The 26,537-nt window shown below is 34.5% G+C and overlaps 2 protein-coding genes across 2 annotated transcripts; one reads left to right on the plus strand and one right to left on the minus strand.

Moving 5' to 3' along the window:
* Positions 1–8,170: 8,170 nt before the first annotated feature.
* Positions 8,171–15,131, plus strand: LOC119642256. Its single transcript, XM_038041343.1, has 3 exons — positions 8,171–8,339; positions 14,511–14,916; positions 15,017–15,131. Exons 1-3 carry the CDS (start codon positions 8,213–8,215, stop codon positions 15,093–15,095), a joined length of 612 nt encoding a protein of 203 aa, XP_037897271.1. The 5' UTR covers positions 8,171–8,212; the 3' UTR covers positions 15,096–15,131.
* Positions 15,132–20,892: 5,761 nt separating this feature from the next.
* Positions 20,893–24,921, minus strand: LOC119642274 (protein RRNAD1-like). The gene is made up of 2 exons (XM_038041372.1): positions 23,607–24,921; positions 20,893–21,048 (listed from the first exon to the last, which is right to left on the minus strand). Exons 1-2 carry the CDS (start codon positions 24,897–24,899, stop codon positions 20,893–20,895), a joined length of 1,449 nt encoding a protein of 482 aa, XP_037897300.1. The 5' UTR covers positions 24,900–24,921.
* Between the last annotated feature and the right edge of the window lie 1,616 nt (positions 24,922–26,537).

Below are 26,537 nucleotides of genomic sequence, written 5' to 3' on the forward strand. Positions count from 1 at the left end.
TGGTGACTGATTAACTGATTAATTCGGTTTTCTTGATGTTTAATTCTTTCGGGGATTTTGAATGCGTTTCTCGTAAAGACCAAAATTCTCATATAGCAAGATGAATTGAAACATATTTTCGTAAACGCATAGTATATTTTGTAAACGTGGATTTTTCACTTAAAAACGTGCATTGCATCTCTTTTAAGAATAATTTTGAAAACAATAGTCCGTCGTCCATCGTAAGTAATGTTAATGGTAATAAAACGAACAAAGCATTCGAACGTGACTAAAGTTTGGCTTCAATAAAAACGTATTATCTGCATCTATATGTGAGTGGACGTAGATGCATACATGCTCCATGCATTTATATGCTATGCAAAGAGATACATATACGTGTTACATATAAATCATCGACTAATTCAAACCATGCTACATTACAAGAAGCATAAGAAAACTTTTGCTTTTTATATTAACCAAAAAAGATACGAAAATATTAGGTAATCAAATAATTTTGCTAAGAAAACATTTATTTTGATTTTGGTAAAGTTTGAAATAAAAGGTATTTATCCACCCACAAATGAACATAAAAATTAATGTTAAATGGCTCTTCAAAATTGTTATTAGTGCTTGAAAAGAAATTATGAGTAAATGAAGATTCATAGAAGAGAAACGAAAATTATAAATTCGAATACCTTTAGGTGATGTATATCTCATGGTTACATTATATCGAAATAGTTCTTTATATGTGCGTGTGTTTGCGTTGTTTGTGTGCAGATGGGCAACTTGTTGAATAAGTTACTAATTTATTGTAATGCGATGAATTCATCATATAATTGAACGTAGAGATTGCTTACTCATACCATTTAAATCAAAAAAAGGCTTCTCTTTCTCTCTCCCTCTTTTCCATGACAAATTAAAAGCCGTGTAAAGGTAAAATTTATGAGCACACATTTCTCATAAAGATTCTTGCTCCATGCAATGATGAATAATCGAAAAAAATTTATTTAAAGCGATGCAAAGAATTGGTTCTCAGTTTATATTATTTTAACATTGAGAAAGCTTTCTCCAGTTAACTTTTGCTATTAAGAATTTTTTACAAGCATTTGCATAGAAGAAAATAAGAAAAACATTACCTTCGGTTTTCGTCGAATCTTCTACCTCTCCAATCACGTTGGTCGTCTATCGTATAATACATAACGTAATTATACTTTAATGCAAAACATTTTGAAAGAATATACAAAAAAGTGTTAGCAAAACCGGTTGAAGCTGTCGTTTATAGCTATTAGGTAAAAAATCGATAAAATTTCAAGGGAAGCCAACAGTTTTCAAAACACTTTTGTCGGTAATGTACACGCTAGTTGTAAAGACCATAACTAAACCGGCATTAAACAGATCAATTTCTATATATATATAACTTTGGTGCAAATTAAAGAAAATTTTAAACATGTATTTTTAATATTTCTTTATATTCCCTACAAGACAAGAGGATTACTTTTTCCTGCCGTTTTCTTGGTCCACACTATCATTATAAAATCAGATAAGTATATAGTTCGGAATATACTTAGATCTGCCTAGTCCTCACAATTTAATGGTTACACATTTGTCTGTTTTACCCACGTGATAGTAAAGTTAATATATCTTCTATCAGAAAGTATGAAGGAAACGATTTTCTTGCTTTTCATTTTTATGACAAAGGTTGTGTATGATCGGTTTTCCATTACTGAAGTTTTACTTTGACTTTACTTGACAAAATCTATTATTTGCCGTAACAGATTACAGGTTATCGAGAGAAGATGAATATAGAACAAATTTACATACGTTGAAATCATAAACTGAAAGACAGATGTACGAAAAAAAAAAACTTGGTCGTTCTTACGTATTATTTTCTATTTTTGTTAAGCAACCTTTTAAAATAATTACGAGCGTTGCAACTTTCACTTAAATATAGATATTATTATATTATTGTTAAATTATAGATTTTTTCTTTTTAACTTTACCTGCGCAATTATTGCAGTTATTGGTCAATTTAATTTAAGAATATTCTTACGATTTTATAAAATTATCATTTTTTCTCCCACTTTCTCCAGCTTAATAAAGAAGAACTAGCGATTAATTTCTTTTACAAGCAGTTGTGGAGGAAATACGACCCATCTCATATAAATATGCTATACATATATATAAGTAGAAGCTGAAAGCACGACCTTTCAATTTAAAGCATTATCATGTATGGTGTTATAAACCTAAAAAGTAACCTACTTCGGTTTGCATAACGAAAGACTGCTCGTGAAAGCGTAAAAGCGTGAAGCGATTATTCAAAAAACGCAGGAGTAAAAAATTAATTTTCTTAATAGCGCTAACCGTGAGGGATCCTGCGGACCGAATTACCTGGAACTATTGTATCCTTCAGTGATAAGCTCAGTCTTGGTGGATCCGCGAGATATGAAATTAGCAACATTTTCTCCGTTTAGACACGCTAGCTAATCCTCAATTCAGTACAATAGCAAGAATTGTTACTGGTTAGTACGCATAGTAAGTACCGCTCTTCGAATTAAGAAGAGAGAAAGTGATTCTGAGTCGATTGCGGATTACGGGTTATCTGTCCATCTGTCTACCTTCTTATTTTTGACAAATTTTTGACACATTTTGATGAAATTTGATAAGCTGACGTTTTTTGGCCCAAGAACGATAGCAAATGAAAATTTTTCAGATGCCACATTTCTTCGATCACTTCCCGTAAAATGTCTTACCAACACAAATTCGATGTTTTACTACTAACGATATTTTACTACTAACGTTATTTCTCTGTAACACTAATTCTTTCAATGATGACTGGTGGTTTTTAAAACCCGACTATTTTCATTTTTCAACATAGGCTTCGAAAATAACGCAATAAATATTATGTCACATGTTTTCACATGGCTGCACGTATATTGACGAGTATGCATATTGAGGAAAAGTATTTTAGCATCCTTAAGCATCTCAATTTAACTACGAAGGAAGCGAAGTGTAACCGAGAGAAAATATTAATAACAATCTTTTATGGGTTTAGGACAAGTAAACCCAAATCAATATCAATATACATCCGTGGCCAATTGTGAACAGATGGCACTCGCAAGAGTACCAGATATGAGAATTTGCGTCCAAACTCACCCCTTTTGACAAGGTGAAGCGTGCCTGACGCTTTTAATTATTTAGGGCCCCCGAACTATTCGGTTTGGGGCAACCACATAGCCAACACGATACGCTCCGAAATGCCGTACGCAGCAATCAGTGGGTTCGTTGCTCTCATACTCACTTCCCATACGCATTGCAAAACGCTTGCGAGCATATTTCGTGCGTGCGACTTATCAAGATAGGCGTCCTCTCTTATGTGCATTCTTGGCTTGCACTATTATGCTTACAGCAATCGGCATTATGCCAGTCTTGTCATAGTTAATCTGCTGTTTCGCTTATCCATACATTCGCTTATCCGCCATCCAACTTGCCTGTAGAGATTTTTGAAGTATGTAAAGAGAATTACTAACCCAGCAATGTCAGGCACCTAGATAAGTTTGTAAGTAGTAAGTAACTTCGGGGAATGTCGTGGTGGCTGTGGTTTTCTACCATTTCTCTAGCGAATAATTATAGGTGATGATAGGCCTCAAGATTCCGTACAGTGGGCTTGGTGGTCATTCACCTTAAATCAATCTGGTACCCCAGTTGCAGGGGGCTTCTACCTTATAGGGATTGTCTTCATTTATGGGGGGCGTCGGTTCCCGCATAAATAACCTGTATGTCATCGGGCATAGTAATGCTAAGTTATTCTATAGGCATTCAAGTTAGACTACTAGAGACATCTGTACCTGGATGATTTCGTTTATATATATATAATATATTATATATAATGTTATTACTAATATTGCATCAGCTAAGGCAGATTAAGAAATTCATTAAAAGCATTTATTGGAGCCATAAGTAAAAGCCAGTGTGCAATGTATTTTCATAAATTAACACTAAAACTAAACGTTTTCATTGCAAATTAAACACTTCTTCATTTTATTAAATTATAAGCCGGCTGCCCAAACACAAACACATTTAATATGTATGAGCTTTACGCATATTATATGCATCCAGTCAAAAATATTTAATATGTATGTCATTAAAACCTAAAATATTTCCCTTTTTTTTCAAGCGCGTAATGATACTTACCTAAGAAAAACATCCATTTTAGTACGAGTACACAACAACAAGTTTGACATTGGAAAATATTCTAATTGACAGCTGATACTTGAGTTTTTTTTAAAAGAGCTCTTTAAAGTAGGTGACAAAACAGACGATATATACGCGCGCTAAACAACTTTCGCCAACTAGAGTGAGTAAGTTAATGAACATATTTCCTGTGATTCGTTACTGATGCAGATCAACTAACTTATAAATACAATGGCCTATTTTGAAAAGTCGCTACATGGAAAAAATTGCAAGTGTCAATATTTCTCGGCAAAAGTGGCTAAGTAATTGTATTTCGTCATTCGAAAGTGAGGTGAAAAGTTTGGACCGGCTGTTCAAACTTTTTGAACTCCCTCTCATAAAGCGAAAATTAAAGTTCATATGACAAATAAGTCTAATTTTCAATCCTTCATGATTAAGATCATATTGCAGTAGTAAATTAAGACAAAACCAATTAACTGTACCAAACTTGGACCATCTCGGCCTATATTTTGAACTTTACCCCATTTAAGGATTTCCACGAAACGTGATTCTTTGTACGGCAAGTAAGTCTACTTTTTAATATTTATGAAGAAAATTAACCCATAATAGAAAAATGAACCCTCCAAAATTTGGACCATCTGCCTATTTTTCGATCCTGCCCTACGTGAAGATAAAACTTGCATTACATTAGGTTGCATTTTTGGTCCGCTTCCCAATAAATGCGCACATGAAAAATATGCGTTTATATAGAAACAAGATATAACTTGTGTGATATAATGTGCCCTACAAGAAAAATAAGATTTTGTTAGATAATGAGGTATAGGGTATATAATCGTCGAGCTTGTCCCACTACAATGTTCTTACTTCTTTCTACTCTTTTTGTTATCATTTTAATAGCAAACGCCTATATATACCCCAACAATTCTCTCATTCAGTTTTTTATGAAAGAAGTAAAGAGTTTAGTGTAATGAACTCTCATCTTACGATAGCGAAAAATCAATTCGACTTTGGAAAAGGCGTTTCACTGTTAATTGCTACCAGTGATTTTATTTTACTCTCTTTCACCTGCTTCTATAACAACGCATATTCCATGCTAAATAACACAGCCATATGTGATCGAATTGAACAGACTATTGAACGGCAGAGCTCGTCGAACCAAATGCATGCGAACCAGGGTTAAAAATTTAGTGAATTGAAACACAATAATTTATAAACGCATAAATCAACTGTAATCGTAATTTGTATTTTTTCCTAGTTATCTTATATGTATATAACTAATTGCAACGTAATGTCGAATGTTTTTCATCAGTCGCAATAATTTACGAAATTTAAGTCAATTTTTTTTTATTTTCTACTGATTGCTGCAGTGGTGATTGAACAAGAAGTAAACGTGCGCAGTCAATGTATTGCCATGCCTTTGGATGTTGGAAAACAAAGTGCACATATCTTAATAGTAACTTTAGTTTTTTCCTTCTTTGTACCATACGAAAGTTACTCGATCACTACAAGCACGACGAAATTTGCTTTGTTTACCCCATACAACCTGTGGGGTGTGTGACATGTTATGCTCGTGCGAATGTGTACACTCTTGACGTCGCAAAACCTAAAGCAACCTTCAGTAGAGTCAGGCTCTGTTCAAGAGAGGCAACATAAAGATTTCCACCTAGATTGTGCAAGAGAAAAGAACAAAGTCTGCCATTCCCATCCAATATTATAGTGTGTCAAAATATCGATTTTTTGTTGTTTCTTTTAGTTTCTTTTTAAGAGAAAAGTGGGGAGTGTAAAAGTCAACTATAATTTATTTGTTTGGCGGTCTTGAAATTGATTTGTTCTCTAAGCTTTTTCCTAGTGTTTCAGGCTAGGATATCATATTTAAGCTTCTTTCTTGATTTTCTCTTGTTTGTGTTTACTTCCCTGTAAAGGGCGAGTAAATGCTGTCCAAGACCTTATATATTCCTATTTCCTCTTTCCTAATATAGTACAAAAATTAAGTTTATTACCTCGTAAAGTCCTGCTTTTCATAATAACCCTTATAGAGTTTGTGACTGTGATCCAAATACGGTTTAGTTAACTTTGATGTCAAATTTTTATATTTAAACCAATTTTCGCCAAATATATCCAAAATTGGACTTTTTTGGCATTTAAAACGTTACTTCAAATTGTTTTTAATACCAAAAATTTTTCCATCCTTTTAGTTTACATTTTTACACAAAACTTTAAAAACAACTCTGAAAAAACTTCAACAAACCCCCATCACCCGTTCACCTAACGGATGTTCACTACTTTATTGAAGTTTTTTCTGTGTGCCAAAGGTACAACTTCGAGAGGCTTCATAGTATTGTTTGCTTTGTTTTTAACGCCAAACTTAGAGACCACATCTCCTCCTTCGTTGTGCTTTCTTCAAAATTCTCCTTTCTCGATTATCTAAAATTCAAGTTGCTTATCTACTTGCACAAGACCATTCAATGTCGATGCCCACGCCTTTTAGTAGAACAGCGGCAATTCTGTAGACCGAATAGAATCTCTTTCATATTAATATATAATAATAATAATTTCACATCATCAGCCGAACGACCTTTTACCGTTCGTGCTGCTATTATAGATATTGGAATGCACTACCATTGAGTGTGAAATTGTTCGACGATTTTTTGAATGCAAGAAATTTGTTTATAACAAATTTCATACGTTCTCAATCCTACAGGAAAAGAAACTTAAGCTTTGTTCAGAACACGAAATAAATTTTCCTTCCGGATTTAAAAGTGTTCTCAACAGCTGAAAAGACAAACTTTAGCAACGTAATATTTGTATGTATTGTACCTCTATAGGTGTATCATGCATGTCTCTTTAACTTGTATGTGCTGGGTCATTATAATAAAGTCATGTCATGTCTAAGATCTCTGGTGAATTGTAAGCACGAATATATGTAAAGTAAACGTATTTTACATACTTATGTCATTTAATTCGTTTACACTGTTGAACTTTAAAAATAAACGAATGCATTCACACTCATATTTACTTACGCATTGGCATATATATATTTATATATATATATATGTATAAAAGTTGTTAATAATACACGCGTACAAAAATATATTTATTAATAACCTCCAATTAACCATGAAATTAAGCATAACCAAGACCGAATTTTAAATTAGCTTCAGTACAACAACACATCCATCTCTTGTTTCAGCGCAAACGTATATATGTTTATGTACTAGCAAAAATTTTCATAAATACCTGAAAAATTACTTTGTCTCATAACTACCGGTTATAATTACATTATTGTGTCCTTCTGTCATTGTTTGGCGGAAGTAATAGGATGCAGCCACTTATCAGCCAGAAGTATCGCATGTAAGAATATTTCATACAACTTCCTATATATATTATATGTATGTTATAATGCATACAACCATCATTAATTTAGAATTCATGTTAAGTTGGTTGTGAAGACCAAACAGACTAATGCTCTGATACGTACATACAAATAGATGAGGTATGTAGCGACCATACGCGAAAACATGCTTTCCAACGTTTGGTGTCAATTTAAGGAAAAATTGAATGTATGCCGCGAACTTTTCGATTAATTGATATACATTTGATAAAAATGTACGCCATTCATAGCTTGTGGTACCAGGGAGTATTAGGTTTGAGAAGATGAATGCAACACCCAGAAGGACTTAAGAAAGATCTCGATTACACCGATTGATTCAAAATAACTTTTTGGAGAAATACTTTCTGCAGAACAATTTTCTGAATCAGTCTAAGCCTGTCTGTCTGTCCGTCTTATATTCTTGCATTCGACCTGCAGGTCGCAATTTTTAACATATCTCGATCAAATTTGCTACGTGCTTTGGCCCAAGCACGTATAATATTGAAAATGGTTTAAATAGTTTTTTAACCATTTCCCATACAATTATAGTAGAATAAGTATATAAGCGGTAATCTAATTTTGGTGTAAACTAGCATCTACGTATATTCAATTTTCTTTTCAGCGATCACAAAGTGTTTGCCAATCGAAGACCTTCCGTGGAAATTGTCAAAAATGTTCAAGTTGATCATGTTCAGCCAGATAGCAGCCCTCTTGTTTACTTTATGCTTTACAATGATTAACGGCAATTCGGTGGAATCTGACAATCAATTCACCGATAGTCCCGTGGATCAAAATCAGGGTAAGTAATGAAATAGTGCAGTGAGGGACATTTTGTGCAATGGTTACCTTAGATTAATCGATAAAAGCATTCTTCTTGATCATTTGCGCTGGTCATTTCCCAACTGTAGGAAACGAGATATTGACTATTACAAGCTACGTACGGAAACAAGGATTCGGGTCTCCGAACTGAGCAAACATTTCGCCACTTCGTGTGGGAAGTTTGAGAAAATCAAGGTAATGTTTAATGCCGTTATCTTGAGCATTCTCCTTCTCCCCCACCTAGGACAAGACTGACTCACAGTGTAGCATATAATACTTCACCTCCGTTTTCACGTAAATCTAATTCGTCGAACCATTCGAGTGCTTCGTCCTTGCCTGCGCAGAACGTTAGCGTTTCCGCTATCGTTGAGAGACCGTTACTAATAACAAAAAAATTTCAAAGAAAATAGGAAGTCCTCCTCACTCTACCTGTGCTCCAGTCCATCCAGGCTACTCTATATACATTCTTGACAAATATTAACAAAAATAATAATTCCGTTTCTCCCCCTGGGAGTTTCATGGCGGTTTGCTGGTTACCAGGCTGGAAAAGTCGCGCTAGCTGCTCTTGCGAGTGTGGTCACCCACAACATATTTTTGCTAACTGAAAACTCTCTATCTGCAAATCCTATTGTTTCTGGTAGAGATAAAGTCTGCATGTTGGCAGCACCCCCTAGAAAGGCAATATTCCTGTCAAGACTGGCGCCTGACACCACTGTTGATAACATAAAAAGATACGTGGCTCTAAAATTTCCACCTGTCAATTTGAAACTTGTAAGCATTTTCAAATTGGCTCCATCTCAACCTAGAGCTATCTCGTCTTTTGAAGTGCTAGTTCCGACTGGATATATGGAAATTGTGCAAAACATACCATTCTTCTCAAAAAACTAAAAGTTTCTGGAGGCGCAGTAACTTTCATTTGCCAAAATGTTAGAGGCCTAAACTCACAAATTCGCTCTGTTTGCCTAAATTCAGTGTGTGTGGAGTTTTTCTGTTTATCCTTCACTGAAACGAATTTACATTCTTCGGAATTTTTTCATAATTCTTTCCAGGTTTTCAGAAAGCATCGATTGCACCGCACTGGTGATGGTGTTTTAATTGAAATATCTGCTGCAGTCCCGGCCTATTCAATTGAAATTCCTAAACCTCCCGTCGTTTAAATAATTGACATACGGACAAAAATTGCCGATATACAGTTACTTGTAACTTGCTCCCACATTCCCCCAACTGCGAATACCGCCGTTTATAAGAATCACGCCGACCTCATTTGTGACGTTGTCGAAAAGTCCAATCCTGCTGATATAGCCATAGCGTTGGATGATTTCAATTTGTCACTTGGTGCTATTGTAACAATTCTGGCTGTATGGTCCCACTTCAACAGCTGATAGATCCATTGTGTTTTCAATGAATTATTTGATCGTAATTTACTGCAATACAACCGTATCCCTAATTGTAGTGGCAAACTGCTAAATCTTTGTTTTTTCATTTTCCCGGAGATAGTTCTTAATCGCTGTCCGCATTTCAGTTTACCCGAGGATCCATACCTTCAATCAATTTGTATTTCCTTTTATTATAGCCATGATGGTCGATCGAACTACTCTCACATGCCAAATCCAACTTTATCCAATAAATATTATGATTTTAACGAAACTAATATTTTACTGCTTAACTCTGATCTCTCACACGTTATGCTTGATTTCTCTGCTGGAAATATAGACCTACCTATTTCTGCAACCCTTCCGACAGGAAAAACTAAACTTTCAAAAAACTTATGAAAAGTGGCTTTTCTTGCGACCATTTTGCCTATTCAGCATCAAAGTACAGATTTAATTATCTTAACTAGCAATATTATTGCCGATATCTTCGATTGATAAAATCCTCACTGCTCGTTAATCCTGGACATTTTTTCAAGTTCGTCAACTCGAAAAGGAAAATCTCCATATATCCCCTGCATGTTTTTTTCATTGGCTCTAGTTGTCTGGTGATATTGAAGTCTCGAATCTCTTTGCTGATTACTTCCGACGAAACTTTTCAACTTCTAACTCCGATTTAATTAACTATTCGCACCCGATAACTAGTTCCGTTTTGGTTCCTAACATGTTCATTTGCCAAAATTATGTTTTGGATTGTTTAAAGGTCTCTAAAATATAGTTCTGCGCCTAGGCCTGATGGGAATCCATCGTGTATACTTATAACATGCTCCGTCGAGCTTTGCGGTGTTATCGCAATAATTTTTAATCAGTCTTTAAAACTAGGTGGTTTTCCTGAGTGTTGGAAGAGTAGTTTCCTTATTCCTTATACACGTAGAGAACTATAGAGGCAACGCCAAGTGGAGTGTCTTATCTAAATTGTTTGAGCGAATTGTTACTAAGCTTTTGCTATCAAATCTTATATACCTTTTTGCCAGCATAGCTTTCGGAAAGGAGGATCAACTCTCACGAATCTCTTAGAATTTACTTGCCATGTTTTCAAAGCTTTTTCTAGTGGTTCTCGTATGGATTTCGTGTATACTGATTTTAGAAAAGCGTTTAACTTAGTTAACCATAATTTACTGATTTTCAAACTCCAGGCCTGCGACATTTCTGTCTATTTAGTGAAATGGATAAAATCGTATCTGCATAACAGATCGTTCAGGGTTCTGTTTAACTTTATCACCTTGAATGAACTTCCCGTAACGACTGCGGTCCCTGCGGATCCCTATTAGTTAACTTATACATTAATGATCTCTCTTCGGTGATTAAGTCCAGCCAGATCTTCATGCACGCTGACGATGTTAACTTTTCCTCGGAATCGCAATCGTATCAGCTTCAAACTGACTTAAATAGTTTGGTTACATGATGCTCGTTGAATTTTATGAAGTTCAATCTAAAAAATTGAAAGAAACTTTCCTTCCAAAGAAGGAAGTTATTCAGTACTGAGTATTTCATTGACTCACACAAGTTGGGAAACGTTGATTCGTTCATCGACTTGGGAGTTCTATTTGACCAAAAATTATGGTTTTATTTGCACATTGAGCTCTCATTAAGTGAAGCTAGGCCCGCGCTGGATTTCACTAAGGGGAAGTCCAAAGAGCTGAAGGACTCTTACATTACAAGAAAGCTATACATGCGCTTAGTTAGACCAACACTGCGGTATGCCTCAATTATGTGGTCTCCCTCATATAGGTGTTACGTAAATTCAATTGAATCAGTTCAAAAGCAATTCTTGCTGCTTGCCTTTAGCAATTTAGGTTTGGACCCGCTTGTCTCTTTGCCTTCTTATGAAAATAGGTTGCTTCTGTTATCCTTACCATCACTGGAGAAACGTAGATTCATTCTTGGTGTCTCCTTCTTAATGAAGTTAATGGTTGATTCGTCCATATTACTTGGTGAGATAAGCCTCAACGTTCCCAATCGTTTCTCTAGACACTTCATATTCATTAAGCTCAGCCAGTGTAAATATAATTATGAGCTGTTTAACCCGTTTAGATTTGCTTGCAGAAACCTGAACGATGTCTATTAGTTCATAATTTACGTACGTCGCATTTAAATTAACTTTTAACCCTAATACCTCATTATGATTTAATAATTAAGTGGTATTGTTTATTATATCGGTTGCCAAGCTCTGATATGTTTACGATGGCTCAGGGGTACACTTGCCATTTGTTGGTTCTGCACTGGCCGTGGGCGTGCCTCGGTGCTAGTCGTGTACGTGCTTTCGTTTTTTTTCTTATTTGTTTATATTTGAATTTATTAGTTGATAATTATTATATTAAGTTGGGGAAAAAGAAATCCATTATTTTTATATGAACTTCAGGACTTTATTTAACATGCTTCGTATTGTCCGATTTGGGTCAAATATGCACCGTTTTGTTGTATGATTTGTTGCCATTTTAAAGGTAACTTCAAAATGCCTCTCTCATAGAAGTCCTGGTCTCTATTTGCAAAAAACTCTAGTAGTCGATTTTCACAATCCTCCCTAGATTCCAATTTTTTATCATTAAAGCAATTTTGCAATGCAAGAAAAAGATGATAATCGCTTGGTGCCAAGTCCGGACTGTATGGCGGATGCATTAAAACTTCCCAACCAAGCTCCCGAAGTTTCTGGCGAGTCACTGTCGATGTATGTGGCCTAGCGTTGTCCTGGTGAAACACGACACCTCTCCTGTTGGCCAATTCTGGCCGTTTCTGGTTAATCGCTATCTTCAAACGGTCCAATTGTTGACAGTAGAGATCAGAATTTAGCGTTTGGCCATATGGAAGCAACTCATAATAAATAATCCCCTTCCAGTCCCACCAAATGCATAGCAAAACCTTTTTGGCCGTTAGTCCTGGTTTGACCACCGTTTGAGGTGCTTCACCGCTCTTTGATCACGATCGTTTTCGCACAGGGTTATCGTATGTGGTCCATTTCTCATCTCCAGTCACCATCCGTTTAAGAAATGGGTCTATCTCATTGCGTTTGGCCAAGGCTTCGCAGATGGAAATTCGATCCATCATGTTTTTTTCTGTTAATTGGTGTGGCACCCAAACATCGAGCTTCTTTTTGAATCCAGTACAGTATGTAAATGTACAGTATCGGAAATTGTTTGATCGATACTTTACGAGAAATCTATCAGTGCAGCCATCTACCGAAAAAATAATGGATTTCTTTTTCCCCAAACTAATATATTGATTGCTAATTTTTCCTTATATACTTTATATTAGTTTTTGGCTTTAATCGGTGTAAGATTTGCTTCTAAGAGTTAATTGAATTCCATTGTTGATTTTGTTTAGTTTCATGTAAATAAATAAGTAGATAAAATAAATAAAAAATTAAAATAAAATTGCTGCTTATGCCACTGCGGACACCTGTTTCGATAGTAAAAAAGCTCTAATATTTAATATAGCGTTACGGACGGGGTGTAATATGACGAAATGTTTATATAATGTATGGCACGGAAAAGTCGTCGCTGTTCAAAGCTGTAGGAAAGCCATCAAACGATAGCTGAAATTTTTTTTTATATCTCACTTTCACCCTCTCTCTCTCTCTCTCTTTCTTCTTTTCTTCGTCTACCAATTCCTGGCACGACCAATCCTTCCAAAAATTGCGTCGGCAAGTGTGGCTGCGAAAACCGACTCACGTAGTTTTTCCACCAATCTCTCCATTGACTCCACCTAGCCTAAACAGGCGCACTCTACGTGTTGATTGGCAATTGTAGTATTTACCAACCCAACGGATATCGCACAATATTCGCCAGCAGCGACTACTAATATTACTTCCAAGTATTTTAGCTAACACCGCTTGTATATGGGTGAGCGAACGCGATTTTGTCAACCGACCGGCCATGCATCCTGACTGCATTAAGCAGCTTTCTCGCCCCTGACTGTTAACCAATCACTGCTTTAGTCTTACTAACACCAAGAACATGAATAGTAGCAGATGTGACCGTGGAACTGTGATAGTACGATTCGCCAAAAAGTGTAATACCATCAAAGTCTACGGCCATTCCCCTACCATCATACTGAAAACCCTTGCGATGTAAAAGCCATTTCGATCCCGTAATCTTTTCATTCTTTTTCTTTTCGAAATTTTGATGTAGTTATTTAATGTAGTTATTTATACAATGACTTTTCCTAATAAGGCATTTTATGGAAAGTGGTCCGATCCGGATCATTTTCAATAGTCAACAATTTCGTTAAAGTACCTTAAAAGTTATGACCTAAACTCAAAAATGCATTGGCAGAACTCAGGCGGACGAAGAGGCAGACACAAGGGAAGTTTCGATCAAGTCGCTCACTTCATGAATCGATCGTTACCATAAAATGTGAGTCTTTGCCAAATCTTTCTGCGTCTTGTATCTTATATCCGCACAAACTTAATATACTCTATGCCACAAATGGTGTTGGGCATAATTAAAAGGCTTCGTGCAAAGTTCTCTAAATGAAGTTTTCTTAATTTAGACTTCATGACTGCAAAATATATATAAACAAAATTTAATTTTGTAGAAGTCAAAGCAATAAGTGTCTCTTTTAGACAAACGGTGGTTATTGTTTTACATATGTATATTCGTTGACATTAAAGACTTTATAAAGTTTGGAAAAATCAAAAAAAAAATCACAAGTATTTATGATTGCAATATAACTTATGTCATATGTATTCTTTTGTGTTTATGATAAAATTGCGAAAGCAACAGGTGCTTTAACAATGCATAAGCGTCCTTCGTTTTATGTTGGCAGTCGTTATGGTAGATCCGGTGCACCATCGCAGCTTCTTTCCTCTCTTAAAACGCGACGTTTCAGTGTCGTTCCACGTAACGATAGATTCTTTTTAAGTTCACGTTATGGAAAGAGAGCTGAGGTATCTTTAGATGAAACAACAAGAAATGATTTCATAACGCCGTTTACCGCTTACGAACGAGCTTTATTATCTGAAGTCCCAACTGGCGCTCGATTGAATGACAAATTTAAAATGAACGATAACAATAGTCTACCCTCATCAGCGTCAGCAGCATCATTACTATCGACTCCATCATCATCATCGGCGACAGTAATGTCATGCATTTACACCGGTCTCGAGAATTACTATCGCTGCAATAGCATGTAAGCAAAAACTTTTAATGATATAACATATTATCTGTAGGTTCATTGCAAAGCAAAAAGCAAAGATTTTCGAATTGAATAAATACTTTATTTTTAACAGTAACGAAGCATTAGTTGCCTTCGATAAACAAGCTGGTGCATTTTATGGCAATGATATTAAAGCACAAAAAAAAAAGTAAACTGACTCAAGTCAACGTGATGTCAATGAAAGCCGCCAATTCAATCCTCATTGCTTTTAATTGAACTTAAATTATAAGACTTGATGATCGGAATTAAAATTTATTATATGAATAGCTGGCTCGATAAATTTTAATTGCGTTATATAAGGAAAAATTGAAAAAAATAAAAATAAAAAAATTTATTTATATCTATTATGTAAATATGAAAGACTTGTCTAAATATATTTAATTATTGTTGTTATGACAGCTCTATATACATATATATATATTATATGCATAAATGTTATTCTCTTTTATTTTTATTATTAAATGTTTGTAACATAATGTTTTCTTAAATATAATGAATTTACATAAAAAATGCTATTCACTATTCATTATGTCTACATTATAGAATATGTGGAAAGGCATAGAAATAACGAGTCATGCGCGAATATGAAATGATTGTAATATAGCTTAATATTTATTTGAAATAAACGAAAATGCATAAAATTACTACAGAGTGAATTAATTAAATAATTAATCAACGAGAGCGAAACAGAGCTGCGAAAAATGTTTGCACACAAGAACAAGGAAAGAGGAAAGGACATTTTCTTGCCATCATAGAGAACATAGGAGACTAGCATATAAAGTAGTTACATGAATATTGGTAAGTTGCTCTATAAGTTGCGCAAAGGTGTGTTCTTAGCACCACGGGAATTACCATAGAAAAATTTAAATCTATAAGTTAAGGAAAAAACTTCATGCCTTTTCCAAATAGATGCCTTTATGACATTTGATAGTCGCTAATCCCTTGATAATTGAAAAAAAGACTTTGCAACATCTGTTAATTCGATCAAGAGTATTTGCGTTTCGAAAATTGGAGCTGGAAACTTCTGGAATTCTTTGTGTTAAAGACGAGACCGCACTCCGAGAGACCATTTGTTGAGAAGACCAGTGAAATCCTTAAATAAAATTCAGAAAAGCCATCTCATTTCTTCTTATGACATCTGTGCGGAACTGAGTATTGATCAAAAGCTAGGTTTGAACTATTGTCCTAAAGCAAAATAAAATTGATATTCGGATATCAAATAAATGAAGGGATAAATCATTATACCCTGCACCACTTGTGGTACAAGGTATATTTAGTTATAGCGGTCGTATGTAACTTAAGAAAGCCCAAATATTTTAATGCCGATCGATTCAGAATGATAATCTGAATTGATCTAAGCTTGCCTGTCTGTCTGATGTCTGTCCATTTAAAATTTGTGTTCAAGCTACAGGTCGCAATTTTTGAGGCATTTTGATGAAATTTGGTACACAGACTTACTTTGGCTATTAGAAATGGTTCGGATCAGTCATATTTTGAAAAGTCGTTACGTGGTAAAAATTGCAATATTCAAAATTTCTTAACAAAAGTGGCTAAGTAATAGTAATTTGACATTGTAAATTGGTTTGAAAACCAACCGGCAGGCTGCAGCAATTTTTTGGAGTAACGAAAACTAAAGTTCATATGACAAAGAGGTCTAATTTTGAATGCTTCATCAAATCAAATCATAACAGTAATTCAAGATAAAAAATTAACTAAAAAAATTAATTAAATTTTAACATCTTGGCTTATTTTTTGGATCCTACCATGACAAGGATTTTCGCGAAAATTGATTCTTCATAGGGCAGAAAAACCTAAATTTTATTATGCGGACCCATAATAGTAATTTTATATAAAAATAAGAACTGTGTGTGGTAAAGGGCATTCAATAGTCATCCTTGCCCTTTAAAAAAGTACTGTTATGTATATAACCAATTTTCAAATAAATGTGTTGTATTGGAAATGGTCGAAATATTGATTCGATTCAATAGCGCTCTGGGTCAAAGCAGCTTGGATGAACACAAGAATATAAGACGGACAGGAGGACAGACAGGTTTAGATCGATTTACAATCAATTTGTGATCAAAAAAGGAAAAGATTTGTAATAAAAAAAGGAAAAGACCGTGGATGAAGCTGCACTAGAAAAGATAAAGCCCGCTTTGACACCACGTAAAATATTACTGGGACTTAGGGAACCATTTACCATGAGCTCCTGGTAGTGAGGTATAATTGATCAATAGAAAAGACATTATCTCACAAATGCCAGACAACACACATTTTTAGTGGTCTGGCAATAATCGATGTAAGTCGCACATCCACGATATAGCCCAAAGCATTCCCAGTTCGGCCAGCATCGATTAGCTTCTTTATGAAACTCTCATAAGGCAGATAAACTGACTTCAACAGAATCCTTTGCAAAATCAACAGTAATGACATAAGGCTTTTACTGAGAAAATCGTAGGAGAGTATCTATCGACATCTTACTTAATATTTTATGAACGACGTTCTCTACTAAAGTTTCTTCCCTATAATCGATTATCTTGCCGAGGAGCAGCTAGAAGCCACTGTGCACATAAGTATTATTCGTTTTAAGAAAATTTTCCACAAGGAAGCATTACCATCTTGACAGATGCTAGCAAAATTATTTAAATTCTTAAGAAAACTTTGTTTTCGTTTGCAAACAATACCGTCGTGTCTGCTGAAAAGATTCGAATCAGTACACATACTCCACAATATTTTCGAAGCAATAATACAAGAAATTTAAAGTACGAAAATCAGGCAGCGCTGTTAAGAACTAATCATCTCCATGACTAACATTGCTTATGAGCGTGTGTATATGGGTAAAGTGCCGTTTCTTAGTTACTATGGACGTGATTGCTGTGATTGTCAACTAAGCTATGTATATGCTAAGTCCGAATCTTTTACTCATCAAGAATATATTGGGAGGAACCAAAGTCGTCCCTCGTTTTTGCCTCACAGGTTCTTCGTCTCTGAGGGGAAATGCTAGAGTAAGTTAGGCCAAGAGGTTTAGAATTAGAGCAAGTTAAGCTAAGAGAGTTAGAATTAGTGTAAAGAGATATTAAAGTAAAGAGAAAGCAGAAGAAGTTGAGAATAATTTGCTTAAGCCGAAGTTTAGTGGGTTTATCAGGACAAGGGTAAGTTAGAGAAGGGGTATAGCTTGCAGAGTGAGTTAAAGAGTCGCTGTTTTAGTCTGGCTGGTGCGGTCACCATGACGGTGGTAATAGATCCTTGAATCACGAAAATTAATGTATATTTGAGGTAGAACGAAGGAACCCATTTTCAGAAAGAATATTATAATAAGTAAGAAAAAATAAAGTCATTAGGAATAAATAGAAAATAATAATGATAATATAAGACAAAGTGTCAAAATAAATTTATACTAATAAAAACTCGTTCATAAATTACTTGCAACGATATTTAGTACAAAAAACGAAACAAAGAAACGTCTTGTGAAACAAAAACCTGGAGCCGCTGAGCTACCCCAGCAACAGGTTTTGAGCAAAAATAGCCCTCACAATATATAATCTCTTTTATGGGGCCTTTGTATAGAAACAGCAACTGTCATTCGTCAATGTTAGTATGAGAATAAAGGCCCGATGTGCAAGGATGATTCAATCTCAATACTATCAAGAACACCCGTGCACTACGGTATATATGGGCCCCATGTTACAAAGAAATCAACAACATAGTCTAGCATGCACGTTTTTCTTATCAATTAGAAGCTTGCAATTCTTTTGCAAATTTTTAGTTATTTTTTTTTATTTAAACTTCACAAATTCACGATTTGCTCGAAAGCGAGTACATATCTGTTGAAATTATATCAAACATTCACTAAGTATAAAGCTTGGCCACAATTTGCGTAATTAGTTCCATTAGTTGCTTCCTTCTTATGCACAAAACTTAATTGTTGTTTATTGCAGATGGTCCGGCCAATGGCAATCAGTTAATGAATGCACTTATTGCCAATAAAATTATGAGTGCGTATAACATTATTAAACAATTACCTATCCATCATATGATTAAAAGTGAATGCTATTTTTGTCCGCAATAACGAAAGGTAGGATGTGTATGCTTTTATGGGAAAATATAAGTTAAAGAGAAATATTAATCACATCAGAATTGACAGATGTTACATTGAATTTGATGCAGTTAAAACCAAATAACTAAAAGCAATACATGGGTGAAAAACGAGATGAATTTACTTAACAAGAAAAAATATATATCGCATTAACATAATTAAAAAATAGATATTCTATTTTTACTCATTATTACAGCAGAAAGAAACACTAATTTTATTATTTTATTTAACAGCCAAATTTATGCCTTGGAGACTACAAATGTACACAACATCATATTTTTATCGCCAAATTAGGATTATAAATCACTAACTTTGCACGTAAATAATCGTTTAGATCGTAGGTCACAAAATAATGATGAATAATGAATAAACTCATAGTAGAAAAAACGTATACATTTCTCATTAAAAGAAATCAAAGCCGAGTTACTATTTTACCTAAAGAGAAAGGAGAAAATTACATTCGGCTCTGGTCAAAACCCTTATAGTCAAAGAAATTTTCTTTTCCTTTACGATTTATTTAAAAGAGCATAAACAAATATTATAGCAAAATGTGAAAAATAACAGGTTATTGTGCCTAAACGGAAAAAGTATACCAGTGCAAACATAATGTTTACATTACCCTACACCACTCCATAGTTATTCGTAGATCGACCTTTTCGAAACAAGGTCGAATGAGGTCCCACCCAAGTCATACTCAATAGATTTCGGCTGTTGGCTAGAACACGCCGGTGTTCCATTCTATCAAAATATCTGAAGAGTTGTGCCATGTAGGTTGCCTGCAATAACTTTTAAAGTTTTTGCAAAGCTTGAAATTTGTGTTACAAACATGAATGGATGGAAGAATTGACATGCCTAAATAGATTCAAATTTTGATATTGATCGCCAAAATCTTTCTGCTGTGAAAATGGGTATAAAAAAAAGCTTTTTTTCTAAGAGAAGTAATTATAAATAAATGATAATAAACGAGGTAATTATATATAGTCATTTTGTTTTTCTCCATAATGTGTGTAACACCAAAAGGGAAGCTTCAAAGGCCATATAAAATGTATGTATTCTTGAGCAGCCTGAAATTCTGAGTTGATTTAGCTATGTCAGGCAGTCTATGACTTTGTTTGATTGTGCAGTGTGTGCTGTTGGCACTGTCTTGGTCGCAAAAATGTAAATTTCCACTTCAAATTTGGTAGAAACATTGGAAGTTCCTGCATGCAGGTTGGCATTCAAAGTGGGCCAAATCGGTCAGAACAGAAGCCCGCAGTGAAACATAAATTGAACACAACTCCGTTTTTCATAACAAAAATTTGTGGGTTTTTGCGAATTTCTCAGAAGTTATAAATATTAAAATTTCCCACTTTTGCTTTACAAAACTGTTTACTCTTTTCGTGTAAAAATGGAAAATATTTATGCCCATGCGAAGTTTTAACTTTTTTGAAATTTAATGCCTATTTATCATAACGCACACAAGATAGAATTTTTAAAACTATTTTTTACATTCCTTAAAGAAAGATATATTATCGGCCTATAAATGAGTTAATGCTAAAAAGAATATGGTAGACACCGCCACCTGGTAGATTAATTTTCTCTTAATAATACCAGCGACATGGGTATCAAAAAAAAAGATCTTGAAGAGCAGAATACGAAAAACGTAGTGGTGGGTATAGGAGATTCGGCCACGGCCGAATATAACTAAAGAAATATTCGCTTTAAGTAGCTTTATTTTTTTATTTACTCTCAATGACGGTAATATGTTTAATATGCACGCACACATATAATTACATTTATATAAATTGTTGACATATTTACATTTTTCATGCAAAAAGGAAATCAAGTATGATTGGGCGGATACAAAGTTTCAGCTATTGCAGTTTTTTGGCGATTAATACGTGGCAACGCGGCGATAATTCTTCATCAAGTAACTTTTCGTAATGCACTTGTATTCTCATTTGTAAATTTTGACCAAGTTCTTGCATATAGTATAACCGATCATATAGCACCAGATTCTCGCACATTTTCTATGCAAAAAAATTTAAAAAAAATTTAAAAAAATATTTTTAGTTTTCTTTTTTGCCATGTCAAAATTTAATTCGTATTATATTTAAGATTAATTCGTATCGTTTTTTTATATCCATCACCAAAGGATGATATTCATTGTGTCAAAACGTTTGCAGCGCTCGGAGAGAAGTTTCAGCGACCCCACAAAGTACATATACTCTTGATCAGCATCAAATTCTGAATCGATGTAAGTATGTCCATCTGTTCGTCTGGTTGTCTATCGGTTTGGGTATAGTCTGTTGTAACATTGTCCTAGCCGCAAAAACGACTCTATCGACTTCAAATTTGACAGAAACATTGCAAGTTTTTGCACGCAGGTAAAAACATTTATACTTTTCAAAAGCAATTGGTTTGCGCTCGTTATTCATAAACTACGGCGGATACATCTACAAAAATTTGAAAGTAGATTCTGCGCGCGATGCTGCAATAGCTATACAAAAAAGAAAAGAATCGGCCACGCCTACTTAATTGCATAACGTGTCACAAATTCTTTTTTTTTCAAAACTGTTACATAGCGCGCTGAAGCGGGATTTAAAAACACTGAAAAGTATTCAAATTCAGAATGCATCCAAGCATGTCTGTTTACTCACTTGTCCATCTGTACGTCTGCGCAACTGCATAGTATATGTGGTAAACATTTTCCCGTTCACAAAAATTAAGATATCGCTTACAAACCTGCAAAAGAATTTGAAAATGACACAACCTTTTCAAGGAACACGCCTACAGCGGCCACGCGTCAGTGTAAAGAAAACTCTTTTAGCCGATATGATTTTACGTTGGGAAATGCCTACTCGGTCTTATATTTGAAATGTAATACTTTCTTCAATTATGTGTAACTTAGCGACTGAAGACAATTGATGAAAACATTAGAGGTAATTATAAGCAGTCAATTATTTGCAAAGGACTTGCCTCGTCTTCAACTAATGCTTTTCGATCACGAACAGGGACCACGTCTTCTTTTACAGCTGCCAATAAAGCGGTCGGTGTAGAAAATATTCTAAAAAATATAGCAACCCTGTTGCAAAATGGCGACGCTCGAACTTTCCGAAGATCACATTAGCCATCGCAAAACGTTTCATTTCCATACGCGATTTACTTCAACGGTAATAAGAAAGAGACTTTGGGATGTTTGTGGAGATGTGCAGAATGTCAACAATGATGATTATAATCTCCCTGATAACTCTCGATATGGACGAACAGTTGAATTTGAAAATATCCTAAATTTTCTAGTGGATAGTGATTCATTAAGTTATAAGAATTAACAGGAAGCCTTGAATCCGTACGGTTAACTATGCAAAGACGGGATTAGAGAACCATATATAGGCAAGGAATACGAGATATATCGAATATGTCAATTATCTTTGTCGATCAATTTGCATTTGATCTCTATCCACGTATCATCGAAATACACTTTTTAGCGGAATCGTCACCGAATACGACAAATGATAACGTAAACCGTTCTTAGCAATAGCTTTCTACAAATCAAAACTCAACATCAACCCCTGAGCCTAGGCTATAAAAGAGGCACGTTGAGTCATATTTTGCTTCATGACCCCTTTATACCTATAAGAGGGCGATTAAAACTTTCCACGAAGGAAAGCAAGATGCCCTCAACAATGATGGATATTGTTATTGTTAATATAATTTTAGACTAATGAAATAAATTGTTAGACTGAAAAGGGGACATTGAGCACTAGCAACCCAGGCTATCGGCTCTAATTTGTAAAAGAACATTCGATATTGAGCCTACTAGTTTTGATATTCTGTACAATGATGGATAGTAATATAATAAATTAGGAAATAATAAGTAAGAACATTATAATCGAACGACAATGACAATTACATACCCTACACCACAGTTATTCGCTCTTTCTGGTAATGATAGTAATAATAAAAAGTACACTTTATTTTCACGCGAAGCAATAATTGTCATGGCTTTAATATGTCGGAGTCCAAAAAAAATAGACCTATGAATTAATTTTCATCATGGAATATTAAAAATTGAACCATTTTCTGAAGGACTTACTACACATGGGACATCTTATATAGAGTGAGGTTAAAGTGTGGACCAATATGATTCCAATTAGATTCACTTAATTATGCTTTTTTGGCATGTAAGGATTTACGTTTCATGAGAATCCGTATATGCGGTGGTATCCGAAAAATAAACCTACGTGGTCCAGATTCCGTAATGTAGATTTCTTTGTCGATTTACTGTTATGAGCTAATTCTCACCATGAAATTCTGGAGGTTTTTACCATATAAAACTTCCACTTCCGTAGAAACGATTATATGAGAACGGGTTTGAAAAATTAATAAAAATATCTTACTGTAACTTCATCAAGACCAACTTTTAGCATTAATGCACGGACCAATAAAAATTAAATAGTTCTACCAATTTTTTTTTGTTTTTAATAAGAGCAGTTCGTTTTCATGTAATTAAGTTAATCTCTAATTCTTTTTATCAAATGCAAACATTATTTTCAGGCAAAGGCAATATTAGTTAACACCTTCTCACCTGCATGGTTGTTTGTAAGCAAATTAATCCTTCAGCCAATTTACTGCCATCACAATTTTCATATTTTCGCAAAAATGCTTTATAACGCTTTTCATGCTCTACTCGCCAACGCAATGTAACATTAGTCGTTTTTTCTCTTAATTCGTATAATTGACGGAATTCTTTAAAGTCCTTTAATAATGACAAATCTAAAGGCTTTCTGCTTTTAAATTTATGTATTGTTTCGCTTTCATCTATAATAGCTTCGGCTAATGCTCTTAAAAACATTTCAATGCCATGTAATCGATGATACTCCGAACTACATTTACTCCACCGTTTACTTGTTTGTTGACAGGCCAAGCGTAAAAAGGGACGATTTAAATATCTGACATAATTATTGTCAACAGTATGCGATTGAGCATTGTGCAGAGCATCTTTAAAAGCCTCACTTAAAGGAAAATTACGAAATTTAAAGGTTGTATTACACATTTCCAATTTATGATAACAACAGGGCATAATTATCAAATGATCGACTTGAGGCATTTTAAAAAATAATTTCATCGAAGTAATAGTCAAGTCGGCACAAGCATGTAAACCAATTATGGCCAGCCTTGTTGATGCTTTCAATTTCTCCGCCGTGGCATAATTATATTTGAAATTTTCCATAATAGCATTTTCAATAAAAGCTGAAGACTCTTCGGTTATGTAATGTTGTGTATAAATTATTGAACTTCTGCTTTCACTTATTTTTTTCGTCTCTTCGAAGCGCTGTGTTGCTTTTCTAATACGATAAGAATTCGTCTCCAAACCCAATATACGATAATTATGATTGAGTTCATATAACATTTCGCCTAAATAACCCAAACCGGCACCAAAATCCACGAGAATGTATCGCTCGGCAGCTATGCCTTCTTTGTTAAGATTTTCATTAATTTTTCTAGTTAATTTAATTATTTCATGTTGTTTTTTCGATTTCAATTTTCGTGCTCGTGTTAGAGATGAATTCATTTCTCCTTCTACCTCCACTTCTCTACAAGCCTGCAACGGAGTTAGCCGAGCAACTTTTTCACGAAATTCCAGCAAATCCGGAATTGTTAAAGCATTGAAAGATTGATGAATCAATGGGAAAGTATTCAATTCATTGTTATCGATTTGCATAAAGTAATTTCGAAAAGTTTGCGGCATTTGTTCAAGTGTTCCAGCCTTCAAGAAACATGTATTAGCATTTTGATAGATCCAAGCATATTTTTCCAAAAAACTTAGCGCCTCTCTAAAGTAATCGAACGATGCTGTAAATGCTTCAGGCAAAGCCATAATTCTCTAAATGAATGATTGGGAAATATTTAAGTCATTTTCACGAAATATACTCTCTACACTTAGTTTACTTTTCTAATGATTTACTAATTTATTTGCATAGTGATGTTTATTCACGCTGCGTGAGGTATAGGAAAACCATAACAAAATTATGCCTTCCTCGTTAAGGACTCTTGATGTTCAGCTCATTGACCGCAAACTTTTTTATTAATTTTAAAATTTAAATAACTTAACTTTCTTAGCTTCTTAAGCAACCCATTCGCGCTACTTCAAGTAAGGACACCATACTACAACTAGTTCGACTACAGTGCCTCACATAATGACGTTAGTCATTATACGCTGTACCACAAGCGGTATAAGATTATATTAAGTTACTACGGACATATGCAACACGCAGAAGCGCTTAAGATAGACCTTCGTTTTATTAAACCAATCGATTCACAATCATTTTCTAAAACAACACAAGCCGGTCTGTCGATCTATCCGTCTGATATATGCCAATGTAAATTTTGTGTTCAAGCTACAGGTCGCAATTTTTGAGATATATTGATAAAATTTGGTACGTTGACATGCTTTGGCCCAAGGATGAACTCTATTGAAAACTTCTCGGATCGGTCTGCTTTTCCAACCACTCCCGGCTAAGTAATAGCATTTCGACAATTCGCTATAAAAATTTTGAGCCCCCTCTTATGTAACGAAAACTGAAGTTCATATGAGAAAAAGTTCTAATTTTCAATGCTTCATAAGATGAGAATGAGATGATAATAAAAATTAACCCTACAAAATTTGGACGACGTACGCCTACTCTTAAATCCTAGTGCACGAAAATTTTTGTTTTTTAGGGCCCAAAAGGCTAAATTTTAATATTTTCTAATAAATAAGATATATGGAATATATATATATAGATAAGTAATAAGTACAATATAAAAATTAATTACGTTACATTTTGAAAACGTACCACAATTTTTGAGCCTCTTGGACACAATTATTCTTACGGAAAATAAGCTTTTGTTTGCAAAGACGTCGAATTTTTAAAACGCAGTTGCGTAATAGCATGTTCATATCAAAACAGGATATATTTCTGTGTTCTATGGCATGAATAAGCATTTTGTTTGGCAATAGGGTGTAGGGTATTTAATAGGAAGCCTAGCCCGACTATAATATTTTCACTTTTCCTTCCTCTTCTGCTCTTAAGCAAATCGAGACAGAGATCTGTTATTCAGCAAAGCAGACATTCGCTGTGATGTGTTACCATGTACTAGGTCGTTAGAAAAGTCATTTTGTTTCTTTCCTATAGAGGAGCTGATCGTACTTTTTCAAACTCATATTCACAATCAAGCCGAAAGAAAGCTAAATTTTTCAGACGTGATTTTCCTCCAGGATTTTCACCATGTTTTACTTTTTTACAATAAAAAGGAAAAAATACTGTTCAAGCATGAAAGGAAGAGCATTAATAGATACAAAACCTTGCATATCAACGCGTGAGACCGGTGAGATATTAATTGTAAGGAATTCCATTATTCGTGATCACGTGGAAAAGAATTGGTTACCTAAAATTATAGTTTTAGTTTAGTTTTAGTTTATACATTAACAGATCTTAATGTATGCTGATGATGTGAAACTGTTTTCTTCCTTCTC

The sequence above is a fragment of the Glossina fuscipes genome, unplaced genomic scaffold, assembly GCF_014805625.2.
Source record: "Glossina fuscipes isolate IAEA_lab_2018 unplaced genomic scaffold, Yale_Gfus_2 221, whole genome shotgun sequence".
NCBI classification, from domain to species: Eukaryota; Metazoa; Arthropoda; class Insecta; order Diptera; family Glossinidae; genus Glossina; species Glossina fuscipes.